At 42.7% G+C, this 17,915-nt stretch overlaps 1 protein-coding gene across 1 annotated transcript; it reads left to right on the top strand.

Moving 5' to 3' along the window:
- Positions 1-240: 240 nt before the first annotated feature.
- On the top strand, positions 241-9,483 carry TMEM52B (transmembrane protein 52B). Its single transcript, XM_045555274.1, has 5 exons — positions 241-804; positions 2,919-2,962; positions 5,545-5,583; positions 6,108-6,277; positions 7,554-9,483. Exons 1-5 carry the CDS (start codon positions 751-753, stop codon positions 7,796-7,798), a joined length of 552 nt encoding a protein of 183 aa, XP_045411230.1. The 5' UTR covers positions 241-750; the 3' UTR covers positions 7,799-9,483.
- The last annotated feature ends 8,432 nt before the right edge of the window (positions 9,484-17,915 follow it).

Here is a 17,915-nt window from a genome sequence, read left to right as displayed (position 1 = left end):
GAAGTCAGTGTGGAGGAGGATGTCATTGATACCATCTGGAAAGTCTAATCTTCTAACCTGCTTTCTCCGAAGATGGGATGACTTTCCTGCTCTTTTGGCAACCTCTCAGTCCTACCCCAGTGGTTAGGGATAAATGACCCAGAACCAGGAGAGTTGATGATCAACATAGGGGAGGGGAAGGCTTCAAAGAGCAAGAAGGGGGTGTTAATCATGTGGACAGGGGTGAAAAGAGATTGGCAGGGTGACTTTCAGTCTCTAGCAGTTGCCCTGGAGCACTCTGGTGAAGGAGAAAGACTATTACTAGTTTTCTGATGAAGAAGAGAACATATTTGGTCACCAGCAATCTGCTTTGGACCTTCCTCCAAGCCAAGTTTCTCATCGACTAGAAAAATATCTCATTCAGAGGACAAATGGGTCCTCCTTGAATGTCCTCCTTTTGGGAGCAGTGGGAGACAGTTAAAGATGTAGGAAGAATTGATAGTGGAAAGAAAGGACAGAAAGCAAGTGTGGAGACCACAAATACTGCAATAGAGAACGGAACCAGGAGCCACAGGGAGAGAAAGGCCATAGAGAACCACAGCCAGAGGGAGTGGGAGGAGAAAGACAGAGAGAGAGGGAAAGCTGATTAATTGCTGAGAAAAGTTTCTCTCCTTAAGAATTCTAGGCCAGGAAGTCAAACATGGCACAGAGCACAGAAAGGAGAGAACAGACGCCCAGCGAGTGACCCTGGAGGAGCAGGAGTTCAGCCCGATGGGAGCCCGAGCTCTCCTCCTGATGGCTTCTGTCCTTGTGCACTTCATCCTGGTGAGTTTCATTGTGAAAAAGCAGGAAGATGGCATGTTTTTCCCTCAGATAATTCTCAGAAGAATCTGGGAGGGAATGGATTGGGTCGCGGGCAGGGCAGACATGTGGAGAATGCAGGAGGTAGTGGAGAGACGAGTAACTACAAAGTTTTCTTAGTATTATGGGGTTACCCAGATGCGTGTGTGACTGTTGGCAATGCCAAGGAAAAGGGGCACAGAGATTAGGTTAACCATGGACACAAGCAGGATAGCTATGGCACTTTAGAAGATTCACGTAAATTTCTCTTTTAGCATTCTATCATCCATCCCTCAGAATCCCCAAGTAATTTATAAAAACTAACTACATTACAATTCCACTAAACAGAACTTCCCACATCAGCCCTAATATGATTTTTAGCAGTTTAGATACTTCCAGTCCAAAAATGTTAAGAGAGGGAGGACTCTTTAAAAATACTTTAGAAACTTATCTATCGGGTACAATGAACTCTATTCTGGTGACTGGCACACTAAAAGCCCCAACTTAAGTATCATACAAGGTATCCATGTAGCAAAAACATTTGTACCCCCTTAATATTTTGAAATGAACATAAAAATACTTTGGGCCCTTTATTTCTCCCTACAATGAATTGGAAGCCCCTGAATAATGTATTAGCTGAGAAAGGGGTAACTGAACTAAGGGATTCTGGACAATTGTCATGAAGTTAGTGTAGCTATGAAATCTAGCAAGGGGGAGAGCAAATGAAGAAGCCGAAGGGTGTATTCCTGTATAGCTTCTGTGCAGAATGGACTGTTTTCTTCCTATATACCAGTTAAACTGATATCTGAAAATACACATTTTTATTTTTATTATATTTTCTTATTGCTTCCTTTTCTCTTCCTTGTCCTTCTCTTTCCTTCATTTCTCTTTTCTTTTCTCTTTGCAACAAGCATAAAAAGTGGCATTTTATCCACTATGCACTATAGGCTTCTCTTAATTTTAGTGAAGAAAGTGGAACAAAGTATCAGAGTCGTTTGGAGAAAATACACACTTTGTCATCTTTAGTGGCCATCTATTTTAAATAAAAACAAAAACTGATAACCAGGAGTTTCTCAAATGTTATCTGCAGAGGATGGCTGGGATGTTAACACTCCTATAAATTCCTTTCACCTGATAGGTCTTGAGTATGTGTATTCTCTGACCCCCTGTTGCCCCACCATAAACTCCCAACAGGTACAAATCTCTGTGCCCTTTTAAAGGGCCTTTGTTGTTGATTTCATGACATATCAGGTCATTTTTTTTCATTCATGGTATTGGATGACCAATACAGCTTCTGTAATTAAGTTTACCTACAGGGATCTCTGAAGGAGGAAGTCAGCCTGAAATATAAGGTAGAAGAAGGAGTGGAAGGTTTCTTTACAAGGAGTAGAAGGGATTTGATAGTAATGTCAAGGAGTTGTTAGAGCAAACTAGTCCCCAGTTCTATTAATTCATTCAACATAGACTTTATATGATAGAGTTTGATTTGAATTCTGGCTCTATCAGTGGGTGTGTATAGGTGGTCACATTACTCAAAACTCTGTGCCTTAGTCCCTAAACCTTTCAAAGTAAGGTTAAATATAACCACAAAGAAGGTTACTGTGGTTAAATGTCATGAAATACTAAAAATTCTTAGTCTGGCTGGCATTTAGTAGCCATTTAATAAATAAGCTCCTCCCACCACCTCCACCTGTCCCCTTCTTTTCCTGTATGGTAAGTTATTGTCATACTCAGGATGAAAAAGGGTGGCAGGCTGAAATTCAGCAGGGCAGGAATTAGGAGGACAATAATGATATCCTGAGGGACAGATCAGGAATTTTCAAGGCCAACATTTTGGTATAAATGGCTGCCTCTCATGCTCACTCACACCCCAAAACCAGGTTAGATATTTGCTCTTCCAGGTTCCCTCACCTCAAGAGCAATAGCCTGCAGGCATGGGGAGGTGAAGATAACAGTCCTGAATGTGGACTGACCCTATGACCGTGTCCTCATCTTTACCAGTTGATCTAACACAGCGCAACCATGAAAGATGATTAGTAGGCAGTTGCGCAGAGCAGACGAGACGATTTCCCTGTCTGAGACTATTTCCCTTCCTACAGCTTCCTGGGTCAAGATGTGAAGAAAACTGTGGCAATCCTGAGCAGTAAGTATCAGAGTTCAAGCTGCGAGCAAGGAGGAACAGACAGAAACATCAATACCCCAAAAGGGGTCAAAATGTCATTAAATATCTATGACTTCCCTTTACTTATTTTTACTTAGATGGGCATCCCCTTACTAATCTCATAGATAGGTTGTCACAAAATAAAGACATGTGTTTGTGTCATCCTAAATTCTCAAAATAACACTGCTGACAGCATTTTTGCCAACATTCCCATCAAAGCAACTCAATTAATCTCAATTTACATAGTCATAGAAATTTGCAAAAGATTTTCTTAGCTATGCTTCTCAGTGACTCATCAGGACAGACTGGACTCAATATCTGCTCACTGGGTATATATATTTATTTGGGTGATTTCCACTGAGTCCAGTCTGTCTTGATGAGTCACTGAGAAGCATGGTAGCATTGCTACTTCAAGTCTGAAAAGCATCTTCTAGTTTTTAGTGTATGTTAATATGTACCGAAGACTTCATTTAGGTATCGCTTTGATGTAGTTATCCATTAATCCAAACCTGTCACAATTAGGTCTTATGTAGACACAGAGGACATAAGATAAAAATGTAAAACATTCATTTCACTTAGAGGAACTATAAAATAAAATTTTAAAAAGTAGGGATAGTTTGAATAAAAGACTTGTTCAGGCTGAAGAAAAACACATGTTTAATCATGGAAGGGTTTTCCAATAGCCAAGTCTGTTAAACTCAGGGAAATGGGGATGGTGTCAATTACTTGTCACGTGCATGTTGGTTGTTGGCTATGTGACACACTGTCTGAGGTTTTAGACAGCTACCACCCTAGGGAGAGTCCTAGGAAGGATCAGAATCTAATTAGACCTAGAGGAGCTCTGAACACATGAGGAAGCTGAGAAAACCAAGAGGAGGCATTGTTGAGTGAAAAAACAAACTGTATTTTCTAATATATGTGAAAATAGACTCCATAGATTTCAAAACATGGATGTATCAGAAAATATTATTAAATGACAAAATTTACTAATCCTTAAAGATACGCAAATACTTTGCTTCCCCTTTCCCTCCAACCTCTGATCTTATTTTACACTCCTATGCAATCCATAATTTTTTCATTCTTCCAGAGCAAATTTACAACTGCCACAGTTAATTCAGAATATTTAGTTAGCTTTCCTGGTGGTGAAGTTGGCTTCTACTCCCCGCACCTTCCTGTTTAGTCGCAGTGGATATGCATGTCAGTTTTGGTCCTGGATGTGAAAATTTAGGGTCCTCCTTATGGTGGGTGTAATATTGTGAAGTGTTCATGTGAGGACCGGTCTTCTTATTTCCTGGCATATCATTCCTGAAATCCTTGGACTCTCCAAAGTAGTGTCTTTTTGTATGCTAATGAGTTGACTGGTGGCTGGCAGCCCCTGGGTAGCTTCAAGAATGAGTCTGGTCACCTGAAAGACCAAGGAGGATTACAGCGTGGGACTTTTCACCCCCACCAACATGCAGGGAAGGGAGAGGAGCTGAAGATTAACTTGCTCACCAATGGGCAATGGTTTGATAAATCATGCATACATAATGAAGCTTCCATATAAACCCAAAAGGACGGGGTTCAGAGAGCTTCTGGGTAGATGAACACTTGGAGGTTCCTGGAGGGCTGTGTACCCGAAAAAGGCATGGAAACTCCACACCCCTTCCCACATGCATTGCTCTACTCATCTCTTCATCTGTGCCCTTGGTAATATCCTTTATAATAAACTGATAAATGCAAATGTTTCCCTGACTTCTGTGAGCTGCTCTAGCATATTAATGCAAACCGAGGAGGGGTCATGGGAACCCTGACTTATAACCGGTGAGTCAGAAACACAGGTGAAACAACCTGGGGCTTGTTGCAGGGAGTCTTGGGGACCGACCCCTCAACCTGTGGGATCTGACACTATCTCCAGGTAGATAGCATCAAAATTGAATCGAATCACAGAACACCTAGCTGGTGTTCCCTGTGGGGGGATTGCTTACTTGGTGTATGGGGCATACCTCCCTGCATACCACCTCTGGTGTCAGAAGTGCTGGGAGAATATAGCAGGAAGAAACTGAGTTTGTTTTTCCTACATTCTCAGTGAGAGTGTTGCAACAGCTTGTGAAACATAAGTTACAAATTTGATTGTGTTGCTTTCATACTTATAACTGAATTTTTCTTTACATTTACATTTTATTGACCTTAAAATATATGAGTCTTAACTTTCACATCCATTTTCAAACCCACTCTTTGTAAACTTACATTCCAAGTTCTCTCTTTGTAATTTTCATCATAACTGTTCTTATAGTAGTTATGTATACATTTTCTATGAACACTCTTCATGATACTACCTTAGTCTGTTTTATAATGATTTACAAAAGGATTTCCACAATGCCATCTACAGTATAAAACACTATTTAAGACATCCCATGTCTCAAAGATTCAACTAGCGACATTGAAGTATAAATAATAAAACCCATAATGCTTTTATTATAACAGGCATCCTATCATATTGTAACTCATATTTCTGAGCCTAGAGTTGTAACATGCATTGACTATATTTTTTAATGTAAAAACTTTATTCTTTTTTTTCACAGTTGCCTGACCACAGACTGGGTCCATCTCTGGTACATATGGTAAGTTTCAGCTATAGTATCCAGAAAGATACTTTATTTCTCAGGAGCATTAATTTTTTCAAGCTTTTACATATATTGTCAGCAGGGGAAAAAAATGACAGCCTGCACACTTACTTAGCATCTCATGGAGTAATATTTCTTTACCTCATCACCAACCTATGTGACAATATGTCAGGATTTCCTTTTTCAATACCACCTTCTCGGCCAACATCGAAAGATTATTGTGTCCTTCCCTCTGGGTCTGTTCTAGAAATATCTATACAGAGGAGATGACTTTAGTGAAGTCAAAAGCAGCCCCTCCAAACCACCTTCAATGTCTTATTATTTGTTCTCGTGAATTCATGTAGTTTTGCTGACAAAATAAGGAGGTCCATATGTAAAGTGAAAGCCTTACAAATAAAAGCTTATAATTATTCTGTAAAATATTCAAACAAGAATCAAAATGCAGATGTTAAAGACTGATTATGCCAGAGCTGGGAAACAAGGCGGATCCCAGAGCTGCCCGTTGCCGTGGGCTCCTGCAGGTTACTCGTGGCGATCGCTGCGCTGCTCTTGCTGTGGGGCCTGACTTCCCTCTGCCTCCGCTGCTGCTGCCTGAGTCGCCGGCAAAATGGGGAAGAAGGGGGCCCGCCCCCCTACGAAGTGACCGTCATCGCTTTCGATCATGACAGCACTCTGCAGAGTACTATCACTTGTGAGTACATGGGCCTTATGACACGGGAGAGGGACCCAGATGTAAATGATCGATCGAGAGGGTGAGAAGGTATATAGCACCCCTGATGGGCTGTGATTGAAGATTCCAGGACTCTGGGTTGTTTTCATTTCCAGAAGCCTCATGATGCAGTGACCTGGACTGTCACTGACGCTGCGTCCTCAGATACGTGTCTGGCTGATCACAGGGTGAAAAAAGAAGGGAAATATTGGAGACGACCTTGGAAGTGTTTTGTAGAAAGAATTAAACAGTTTATGAATAGTTATTTTGCTAAGAGTTATTTTAGATTCTGAGCAGAACCGCCTTTCAAAATGTCTTGGAGTTTGTGAAAACCTAAATTTTCTAGTTATACTATTTTATATTTTTAAAGACATTAGTGGTATGTACTTTCAGTTCTTTATTCTTCAGATCTACACTAGATTTTGTCCCCAACACTACTTTGATGATTATAAGTCACCTTTTTCTCTTTCTGTTCTATTCGTTATAAATATATTCTTTCCTAAAATTGGGGAGTAAGTACCAGACAGAATACCAGGTGGCAAAACACTGTGATATTTATTTTTGAAAAAGAGAATGATTTGAAGCATTGTTCACCTTTTCTACTTCCCATTCTCACTGTCATCTTAGAAAAAAGATAAGACCGAATAAATATTACTAAGGAGTCTACAGTATCGGTGGATTGATGGGAAAGGATCTAAGTTTGAAAGAGGAAGGGATGGGGTTGTAGGATGTGGGAACACAATTTATATTATTTGAGGATACCAGAGAAGACAGGTTCTTCTAGCAGAGCAGTACGTTGGTCTCCAAACAAGCTTCACGGGTTTTTCATAAAATTTGTGGCAGGGAGTGACAATGCATTTGGACACTTGTTAAAAATGAAGGGGCATTAAATGTCTGGGGATGTCACATGCTCTTTACTATTATTATTTAATTTTTTTCTGAGATAAGGTCTCAGTCTGTCTCTGGGGCAAGAGGGCAGTGGCATCATCATAGCTCACTACAATCTCAAACTCCTGGGTTCAGCCTCCTGAGTAGCCGGGACTAAAGGCACACACTACTGTGCCCAGCTAATTTTTTCTATTTTTGATAGCCATGAGGTCTCTCTCTCTTGTTCAGGCTGGTCTTGAACTCCTGACCTCAAGCGATCCTTCTGCCTTAGTCTCCCAGAGTGCTCCCAGAGAGCATTATAGGCATGAGCCACCATGCCTGGTCTCACATTCCCTTTGGTTCCTTACCTCTGCCCTCTCTTTCTCCGCAGCCCTGCAGTCAGTGTTTGGCTCTGCAGCCCGGAGAATCTTGGCTGTTGCTCACTCTCACAGCTCCCCGGGCCAACTGCCCTCCTCTTTGGACACCCTCCCAGGGTATGAGGAAGCTCTTCACATGAGTCGCTTCACCGTAGCAAGGTGTGGGCAGAAAGCACCTGATCTACCCCCTGTCCCTGAAGAAAAACAGCTGCCTCCAATGAAGAAGGAGTCTTCTGGAGTAGAACGCTCTTCAGACTGATGGGAACTGAGATTTTATAAACAGGGGTTTAGGTATCCCCTAAGTCTGTAGGGATTCACAGACAAAGGGAACATTTTCTTTTCTAACTCTCAGAAGTTTTAGGATGGCATCTAAACATCATCCTGTGGAAAAGATGGGTTCTATAATAACTCCTTATTTTCAGCCACTTGTATTTTCTGATACAGAATGCTCTAATAGGGAATTCTCATTCTTTATCCAATGGGCAAAATTTGCAACTAACATCTAGCTATGTTGAATACTACCAAAGCCTAGCATCATTGTATCTTGAATTCCTTCAACTGTTGACTACTTACAAAATTTCTTTAGCCATAAGATACTGCAAGTTGCTTAGATTGTGGTAAACTTGAAGAGAAAGACAGCAGTGTCAGCATAGCCATCAACTTCGTGCACCGATGCATGCGTCTTTCCTCCTGAGAGAACAGTCAATTTTACACGGAGTGACAATGGTCATCTTGGACATCATATAATACCACCTGGATATCTAAAACCCAGGGGTGGGATTTCTGGCATGGGCTAAGAGAACACAGTATAGTATTGAAATGTCAAATATCAAAGTCTTTCTTTCATTCTCCTCCTGTCTACCTGCATTATGAAAAACTACATGCAATACATTAATAGTTCAATTAATTCTTCAGTTCCTCGGCCCGGCAAACGGGTAGAGGTGCACACAGCAGCAGCCACGTGCTCATGCACCCTTTTTTAACACTAAAAGAATAGCATTGCTTTGCTTCTTTACTCTTCATGTTTCCACCACTTAAAGCCACAACAGGTCTCTAGTGACACACGGTCCTCTCTAGTGGTGACCCTCACTGCCACCTAGTGGAGCCCTGGTAGAAAACATACTTTCCTTTTGGCATATCTACACAACTTCCCGGTTTTTGGAGCACAAACAAGTGCAGGACTAAGCCTGGATGGGACGGTTCCCATGGCACCATTCTGCTGTGTAGTGCTAAGCCACTAACATACTGCCTCCCAAAGTTCTGCTATTGGAAAGTCAAAGAAGTGAAGTGCACTTGGGGAAAAACTACTCACCTTGGGTAAGTCACTGAAATCTTTGAAGCATAGTTTTCTCATCTGTAAAACAGGGGATAACAATACTTCACAGGATTGTTGTGAAGATCAGAGAAGCTATTAATAAGTATATGTGACATGATTTGCAAAGTATTATGCACATGTGTTTGTTATTTTTCTTACTATAGTCATTTAATCTTCACCTACCTGCTATGATTCTGCTGAGAGTTATGTTCTGGTTTGTCCGTTTGCCAGCCTGCTGTGCTATTGTTAAGTCACACCTGAAGTGGCTTTATCTTATCAATAAATATTTGTTGATTAAGGTAAACAACAAAAGGTATAAGTTATTCCTCTTAATATGTTCTGTGTAGAGGTAAGGGATATTTGAGAAAACTCATTGTTTATTAGGCAATTAGCTCCAGTACTCAGGGAGGCAATACAGACCAAGAGATTGGATGATCAGTGTTGCACCCTATTAAATGCATTCTTGGAATGCTCACTCAGATCAGAGGGAAAAAAGTTCTGAGCATAACCTGATAGTGACCTGAATTTATCCTGAGTCATTTATCACATCGCCTTGGGAAACTGTTGAAATGTATTAATTGTTAATAGCAGCTGAAGCGGCCTTGTTGCACCACTGCCAAATAAATCATTTAGTCACCACACATTCCATAAGGTATTCCAGGCTCTTTCATCCTTCAAGACACCACTGACTTGGTATCTAAGACACCAGTAGGACTGTGGGTCCTTACTGTCACCTTGTACATAATGTCTGATACAGGGCCGGGCCAGAAAGAAATATGGGACCTCTGAGTACGGAGCTATTAGTCTCTCTCTGTAGGTGACCTGAGAGACTGGCCTCTGCAAATTCAGAAATTATATACAGGAATACTTGCAGCAAACAAGGTTTAGGATGACAAACCCAGCAGTGAGACAGATCAGCAGAAGAGGTGTAGCTCAGGAAATCCTCACTAGGGAGTTGTCTCTCCATCCTAGAGACAGAACGCATAACCAAAGAAGGTTAGTGAAAATATCAACATTTTCATTTTTCCTTCTTCTTAAATAGATACTTAAGATTGCTTAAAGGCTGGCCCACCCACTGGGGGCTTGGGTCCTCTTCTTCCCTGGGGCACCTCTTTACTCTGGTATGATGCACCTGAGGTTTTACTCCTGACTGTTTCAATGAGCTGTGAGTAGTTAGAGGCACATCTTAGGCTCCCTTCCACTTCTCTGCCAATTGTTGTTCAGGTCACCTGGTCTTTTTGTTCAAAGGGGTAGAAGGGAGCCTCCAACTGGGGCGAGGACCTGAAAGAGGCAAACTCATGCATAGTGGTTAGGATCTGACCCACTTAGTTTGACATACTGCTTTGCTCTGCTCTCCTTACTGGTGGTTGTATTCCCACACTTACCCCAGGGAGCTAGGAAGGTCTCTCGCAAACTATTCCATAGTGGCTTAACTTAAGCCTGCTTCTAGGGGCTACCCTTATCTGGAGGAGGGCAAGCAGCAACACCTTATCCCACTTTAGAAGGAGCTTCTTCCTTCAATTTTGCTATATTTTCCTTTAAAGTACGATTCATTTTTTCCATTTTTCCCATAGATTGAGGTCTCTAGATGTAGGGCTTTGCTTACTTGCTGAGTTACTTCCGATATGAAGGAGGGTCCATTATTACTCTGCATAGAGGAAGGGAGCCCGTAGCTCAGAATGTGTTCCTTCAGGAGGATTCTGGTAACTTCAGACACTCTCTCCATTCAAGTAGGATAAGCCTCTACCCAGCCTGAAAAGGTATCTACTAACCCAGGTTTAGGCATCTGAGTGAAATCAATTTGCCAATCATTGAAAGGCTGGGTCCCCATATGTTGGGTTCTCTGTGCCGTGATTTGCTTTTCTGTCTTTGGATTGTTTTGAGAACACAGAGAGTAGCTCTGTGTTATTTGTTGGATAGTTTGATGCAAATGGGGTCCTCTTAAAATGAGGTCCCACCAAATCCATGAAGGTGTCATGCCCATAACGTGTACATCCATTTAGATGCCTTATAAGAGGCTGAACCAAGGTTTCAGGTAGGAGAATGAGTCCATGAGAATTTTGTCTCTACTTAGCTGTGCCGTATCTAATGTCAGAGTCCCAGTCTTTGGTTTTATAGGGGGTTTATTTTTATCTAAATCTAGCTGGGGTATCAAGCCCCTGAGGAACAGATCACCTTTAGTGGCCTCCTTAGCAGCTTTGCCAGTGGCCTGTCTTGGTCCAGTTTCAGGTTCCACAAGTCCCTTAAAAACCCTGAGGCAACACAGTCCAGCAGTGCTGTGAGGTCATCCTAGTCTCAGGATCCTGCCATTAAATGTGACTGGGTACCATTCATAATCACTTGCATAATATCATTAATGGCATGTAGGTTCTGCATGAATCTAAACTCACTGGTATGGGGAATTTAAATTCTTTCTGTACATCCTGCGATCCTGTCAGCCTATAATGCCTTGCTCGCTTTTTGGCAGCTTCTTGCAAATGTTAAAATGATGTGCAAATGTACTGAGGCCCAAACTTCAAAATGAACTGCTCTGCAGTGACAGCCTCCTGTATGCTTCACCAGGCCACGGCATTCAAAGGTGTCCCTCAGGAGCTTGGTGGCACCCTCGGAGGCGAGTTTTTGCCACTCCTGGTGCTCCCACTGCTCACCTAGGTCCAGTGTAGCCACCAAAAACGTCAGGGTCATCGGCATCGGTGGCAGCAGGAGTAGCATTGGCTCTGGCAGCAACTCCCCAGAGCCTGCCTCCTGGGTCCACAGTGACAAGTATGGCTACTTCCCTGCCACCTGGCCTCTTCCCCTGGCCTGGCTCGTGGAGCACCATGCACGGCTGCTGCTGGGGGGCCAAGGCAGTGGCCAAGGGGTCGGGTCTGGACCCCTGAGGGCGCTTCTGCCTGTGTGGCTTGCTGGTGGCAGCTCTCCTGTGTCAATGAAAAAGTCCACGAATTGAGTCCTCACTGTCAATTGTACCCAGGGCTCATGTGGGGATATTTGGACTGGAGCCATTAGTGAGGCATGGGGCCCTGGGCCCCCTCCTTTGTCATCTGAGTCTTGGACTTGAAAAACTATTTGCTGTCCTGGGAGTTTCTTGTTACCTGAAGTCCTTTGCAATTTGGGGAGTGTTCTTTCCAATGTCATTCCTCTTTACAATAAGTATACCAATTGTACTTCAATCTGGGGTGACTTTTTCTGCCCTTTCCCTTTGACTGCCTCAAAAGACCCTTGGTTGGTGCAGTTAACATAACACACATACCAGTTTCCGTTCTTCCCTAGCATTATATACTTTAAAGACAATATCAACAAGCTGTGAGGGATTCATGCCAATTGCCCCTTCCACACCCTATAGCTTCCTCCTTATATTTGAAGCACCCTGTCCTATAAAAGTCATATTAAATATGCACACATTTTCAGGGGCCTCTGGACCCGCATCTGTATATTTCTGACATGGCTAATAGATGTGTTCCAAAAATTCAGAAACATCTTCAATAGCTTTTTGTTGTCCGGGTACAGTGGCTCATGACTGTAATCCTAGTACTCTGGGAGGCCAAGGCAGGAGGATCACTCGAGGTGAGGAGTTTGAGACCAGCCTGAGCAAGAGCGAGACCCTGTCTCTACTAAAAATAGAAAGAAATTATATGGACAGCTAAAATATATATATATAGAAAAATTAGCCTAGCATGGTGGCGCATGCCTGGAGTCCCAGCTACTTGGGAGGCTGAGGCAAAAGGATTGCTTGAGCCCAGGAGTTTGAGGTGGCTGTGAGCTAGGCTGACACCATGGCACTCTAGCCCTGGCACAGGCAATAGGGCGAGACTCTGTCCCAAAAAAAAAAACAAAAAAAAAAAAAAACAAGCTTTTTGTTGTAATTCTTGGACCTTGTTTAAACACTTCTGTCTAACAACTCCCCTCCAGAGGCCTGCCAAAATGCACTTTCAGTAATGATTTATCCTCACACCATCTGCACTTGCATTAGAATCCCAATTTGTGTAAGTCCAATGATACCCTGCCAGGCGTCCTTGTGCAGTCAGGCTCCCTATCTGATATTTCCGTAATGGCAATTGCCCTGCCCTGGCTATGGGTGTCCTCTGGCCCAATTGAGTTCTCCACCAGGTCTTAGAAGGAGAGACCATTCCCACTTCCAAGTCACAACCCAGTGGGTGTAGGACTCAAGAATTAGGTCCAGTCACTCCCTCCCTGGCCCCTTTCATGGTGCCAAGATGGTGGCAGCAGCAGTGGGTGCCAGCAATTGCCCCAGGCCTGGCTCCGTGCAGGCTGCAACCCAGGCTGGCTGGGTGGCTCCAGTGGGGGGAAAGCTGCTCCTGTTAGTGCACTCCATGACCTCTACACTGGGGGTCCCAGCAGCACAAGCTCAGTGTGGCTGAGCTGCAGCACCTTCCTCAGTGTGTGGGGAGCTGGCAGCAGGGAAGTGGGTTCATGAGATCCGACCTGTTTAATCGCTCCCCAATTTTACCACACAGCCTTTCAGACTTTTTATTATGCAATTGCATGAAAGACTGTACATATGGGATCTCATCCTATTTACCTTATCTGTGACAAGATAATTCCAGTTGTAAGATAGTATAATAATTTAAGGTTCCATTCAATGGCCACTTCTTCTCCCACTCCAGCACATACATTGGCCACACACTATTACAACACCATTCTCTTTTAGACATAGACATATTAATAGCTGTAAGTTGGCCATTCAACCAAGATTCTCCCCAAGGGGCTTTCAGATGGAATAGAAACGGAGCCTCCCATGTTGACAAACAACAACGACTAACACAACATGACAAGTAGACAATACAGAGAATTTCCTGTGTAAATCATCTTAATGCCAAGGCCTTACCAAGTGAATGGGACCCAAATTCTCAAATGAGAACCAACATCTCCTAATCCAAAAGGAAATGAATTCCCCAGGTTCCCTAGTTCTACTCAACTGTGACTTTCACCCCAAATGGTGCCTACAAACAAATGCCCTGCCACAAGGCTGGAAGGTTCAAACATCTTCCTCAATACGTGGAATCAAAGGTCTCAATGTGCACACTGAGGAACTTACCAAAATGGCCAAGGCACTGACACACTTCCCAAATCTGTTTACTTTTCCTCCACAAGGTTCAGGTTGTGTGGATCTATGTCTAATTCAGGGAGGGAGAGATGGGAGTTTCCAAGAGTTAATCAGGCTCCAGCAGCTGCTGGTGTGGTCCCCTCCTCTCTCACCCCCAAAAGACATTGCTCCTATCAGCAAAGACCCATGGCTTGATCCAGGGCTGCTCCCCACCTCTTCTAGCCACAGCAGAAGTTGTAGGTTACTGCTCCACCAAGGCAACTAAGGGCCCACTCAAGGAAGCCAAACTTTGTTACTGAAAGTTTGGTACCTGTCCCCCTGGCTGAACAAAGAACAAGGACAAGTGGTTTGAAGAAAAAGAAAGAGAGGTTTATTAATTTGTCAGCAAATGAGGAGGATGTCAGACTCTCATTTTAAAGTATCATCATCTTCATTTTAAGCAGAAACGCAGAGCTTTTAAAGGGAGATTTCAGCTTCAAGCTACTGCTGTTTAGCATCTCTGGTGAAGACTATCTCGTGACCTCCACCCAGACAATTCCATTGAGCCATCTTCCCTGGTACAAAGAGCAAAGAATACTTCCCTGCCCCTCTGATTACTAGCCTTGGGCAGGAATGCATTTTTTAATTCCCAAGAAGAGCGGAGGGTGGTTACAGAGACAACTTGTAATACATTTTGTCTTTTTCAGGCCCTTACTTCTGTTACAAGAGGAAACAGCGGAGAAAGAGGGCATGTAGAACACTTGGGAAAAGTAGAATGAGGGAAAAAAATTTTCAAAGGTGAGAAAAAGCTTGGTGCATTTGAGAAATTTAAAAAAGAGTAGAGTAGCAGATTATAGGGAGCAAAGGAGAGAGCTCCAAAACATGAAGTCCAAGAGGGAGAAGGGTTATTGGGGGAAATGAGTCTAGACTATATTTTACATGCATTGAAAAGCCATGGAAAGATTTTAAACAGTAAGTCACTTGATGTAATTTGAATTTTAAGACAACTCTTAATGTTACAGGAGAATGGACTAGAGTAGGACAAGTATGAAAGTAGGAAAACGGGAATAGTAGATATGAGATGATCGTGGGTAGAGCTAGGTGTGGTGAGAACAGAAGTAGAGATGGAGATAAATATAGGGATTTGAAAGATTTATTAGGTTGGGGAAGACTGGAGGAAGACTAGACTTAGGGGTGTGAACTGAAATAAAATCTTAAGTCACCCGGCTGACCGAATGGATCCCCTCTTGGCCAAGGGGACCCCAGAAATACCCTAAAGCTGAGATGCTGGCCATGAGAAAGGAGATCAGACACACCTTGTCATGTCCCCTTCCCTTCTTGGAGATATCCTTTGTAACTCATTAACAGGCCTAAGACAATGCAAGACAAAGCTTAAACCACACCTGCAGGTCATCAGTTCACTCAACAGATCACTTGAGTTTCAGTAAATGACCCTGGCTTGTCCTTGATTAACAGACATCCTTATCTTAAGTTAAAACATTCCAAGACTTTGGACCAAGCTTCCTTTCTTTAATCAATTACAAATCAAAGAATCTGCCCCCACTTAGAAATGTCCTGCCTTTTTGGGCCAAACCAATGTATGCCCTCCACGTGTTGACTTAGGGTCTTATGTGTAATTCCTGTCTCCATGAATATATAAAACCAAACTGTAACCCACCTAACCTGGGCACATTTTCTCAAGACCTCTTGAGGCCATGTGCTCCAGGCTGGTTACACACATTCAGCTCAGAATAAACCTCTTTAAATTATTTTACAAAGTTTTGGTCTTTTTTCTGTTAACAGGGGAAAATTCAAGACAATAATTTGTAAAAGTGGGGAAAAGGCATTTGATGGTGAAATACATATGAAGTTAATCCAAGACAAGGCCCACTGCACTGAACAACAAGGAAAGCTCAGATGTTCCAATGAAATAAATCAAGTTTTCTTTGAAATTGAGTGAGTTAAACTTCAATTTGTGAAAAAGAAAAGAAAAAGAAGTTCCACATTGGACCTTTAAAATGTGTAATGTTTTTAAGACAATCCACTGGAGACAGTGCAGAGACTGTTGGATATGCCTCTCTGAGACTCTGGGGTCTGGACAGGAGGATATAAATTTGGAAGCCATAGAGTTAAATGTGTATTTTTATATATAGGCATAAATGAGATCAACTCTCCCCATCTTCACTCTCCTTTTTATCTGTCTTGCTCCTTCTTTAATTGTTCATTTTCTACTAGTTTCTTCCCTCATATACAGCATACAGGACTTTAGTATGAGTTGTATACTGTAAAAGGGAGGGCAGAACATGAAGTGGAAGAGGAAAAGTGGTACATTGTCAAGCCTTGCACTAAGCAATTTGGATGCTGAACTTGAAGACAATGAGAAGCTACTTAATGTTTTATTGACAGGTAAGTTTCACAATGTGGTGAATGTTTTAGAACTATACCCTGATGGAAGTTTGAGGTCTTAGCTGAAGTGCGGAGAAGGCAGGTCTTAATTCTAGCTAGGGGCATATTGTGAAAATCTTAGTTAAAATCATGAGAGTTTGAAAAGGAACATTTTGGAGGTGGTGGTGAAATGACAGTCATTATTTCTTCATTTCAACAGAAAATTCTAAGCTGTGCTTAACCTGAAAAAATAAGTAACAGAGTGGTTAGGAAATATGATTTTCACACGATTGTTCTCTAGGTCTTTCCTCTAATCCTAAGCAGTGGAGATTCACTGACCCCTCTGTATCAGCACAAATGACCTGGACACACACGAGCTCCCTGCAGCCTGGCAGTGCAGCACCACTTTGCAGCTTCCTCCGAGTTTCCTGGGGTGACTACGCTGGACAAAAAAAAAACACCTTCTCTGTCATCTTTTACTTGCCAGAACTGAAGCTCCTGAAAACAATTAGGGCTGTGTCTAGTGTGATGTCAGTATCTGAAGGAAAGTGTGAATACCTACACAGCAGGAGGAAATGACCCTGGTAGCACAAAGCTCCTAATCTGAGTGGGAGACCTGAAAGATGGACATACACAAGGGCAATGCAAAGTCTCCTTTCATGGGGAAGCGGGGGCTGCCAGAATGTTCACTGGACTGCGATGACGAGTTCTGCCTGTGGTTTGGAGACAAGTACCACAGTACAGGGTGCTTTGCAGTGTAACAGCCTCCATGAACAAATTTCAACAACCCTTGTCTGTTTTTTTTATACTGTCCTCTTAACTAACTACTTAAACTTTTTGAGTTGTTTCCCAGAGATGGCAGAATTTTTACAAGACATAGGAGCTGAGATTCCCAAGTTCCCTGTGCAACAATTCTGATGCTAAGAATCATCATCCCCCATGACCTGCCCCAAGGCATGTGGCCTCTCCTTCAAAAGCCCATGATCTCTGTTGGTCAGGGAGACGGATTTGAGACTATTTCTCCTGTTCTCCCGACAGACATCTTTCGCGTTAACATTCCTTTCTTCCTTGGCAATCCTTGTTGTCTCAATAACTGGATCTTTGTGTGGTGAGTAACTGGACCGAGGCAGAGAGCCCCTTGTGGTTTGGATAACAGCAGTGCCCACCTAGTCCAGGTCTAGGTCAGGAACTGCAGCATAAACTCTTATCGAGTTGGCCTTGTAGGTATGGCTCTAAAAGATCCCTATTAAAGGATCTGATTAGTTGATATGTTAAGAGTTTACTTGCATATGAAGATATGGAAATAAAGGAAAAACAGGAATTATTTAACAAATGTAAGTGTCAGGGGATTAAAATGACAAAGTCCAGGGATAGCGAGTTTTGAATTTTTTTCCTTGGGTAAAAAAGGCTTGGCCAGAAGGTAACCAAGAGACCAGTATGGGGAGTTTGCCTTTGAGCAATCTGACTGGGAAAGCAATTTCAGTGATTTATGGATTATCCAAGATAATGGAGAGTTCACCTGTGGAAAATATTTAACATGCTGTCTCTGAGTAACGTTGGCCAGTATCCTTCCACTGGCATCTCCACCCCCGTTAACCCAGAATTTCTCACAACTTTAAGAGTCTGCAAAGG

Source organism: Lemur catta, chromosome 6 (genome assembly GCF_020740605.2).
Source record: "Lemur catta isolate mLemCat1 chromosome 6, mLemCat1.pri, whole genome shotgun sequence".
Classification (NCBI taxonomy): Eukaryota; Metazoa; Chordata; class Mammalia; order Primates; family Lemuridae; genus Lemur; species Lemur catta.
Note: the sequence above shows the minus strand (reverse complement) of the source record. Positions and strands in the feature narration are given on the sequence as shown.

What these genes read in the sequence shown, in the direction of transcription:
- TMEM52B (XM_045555274.1), top strand. Translation starts at nt 751, where the DNA reads ATGGGAGCCCGAGCTCTCCTCCTGATGGCTTCTGTCCTTGTGCACTTC. An exon ending in AACTGTGGCAATCCTGAGCA is followed by an intron (nt 2,963 to 5,544) that starts GTAAGTATCAGA and finishes TTTTTTTCACAG; the next exon opens with TTGCCTGACCACAGACTGGG. An exon ending in TCTGCAGAGTACTATCACTT is followed by an intron (nt 6,278 to 7,553) that starts GTGAGTACATGG and finishes CTTTCTCCGCAG; the next exon opens with CCCTGCAGTCAGTGTTTGGC.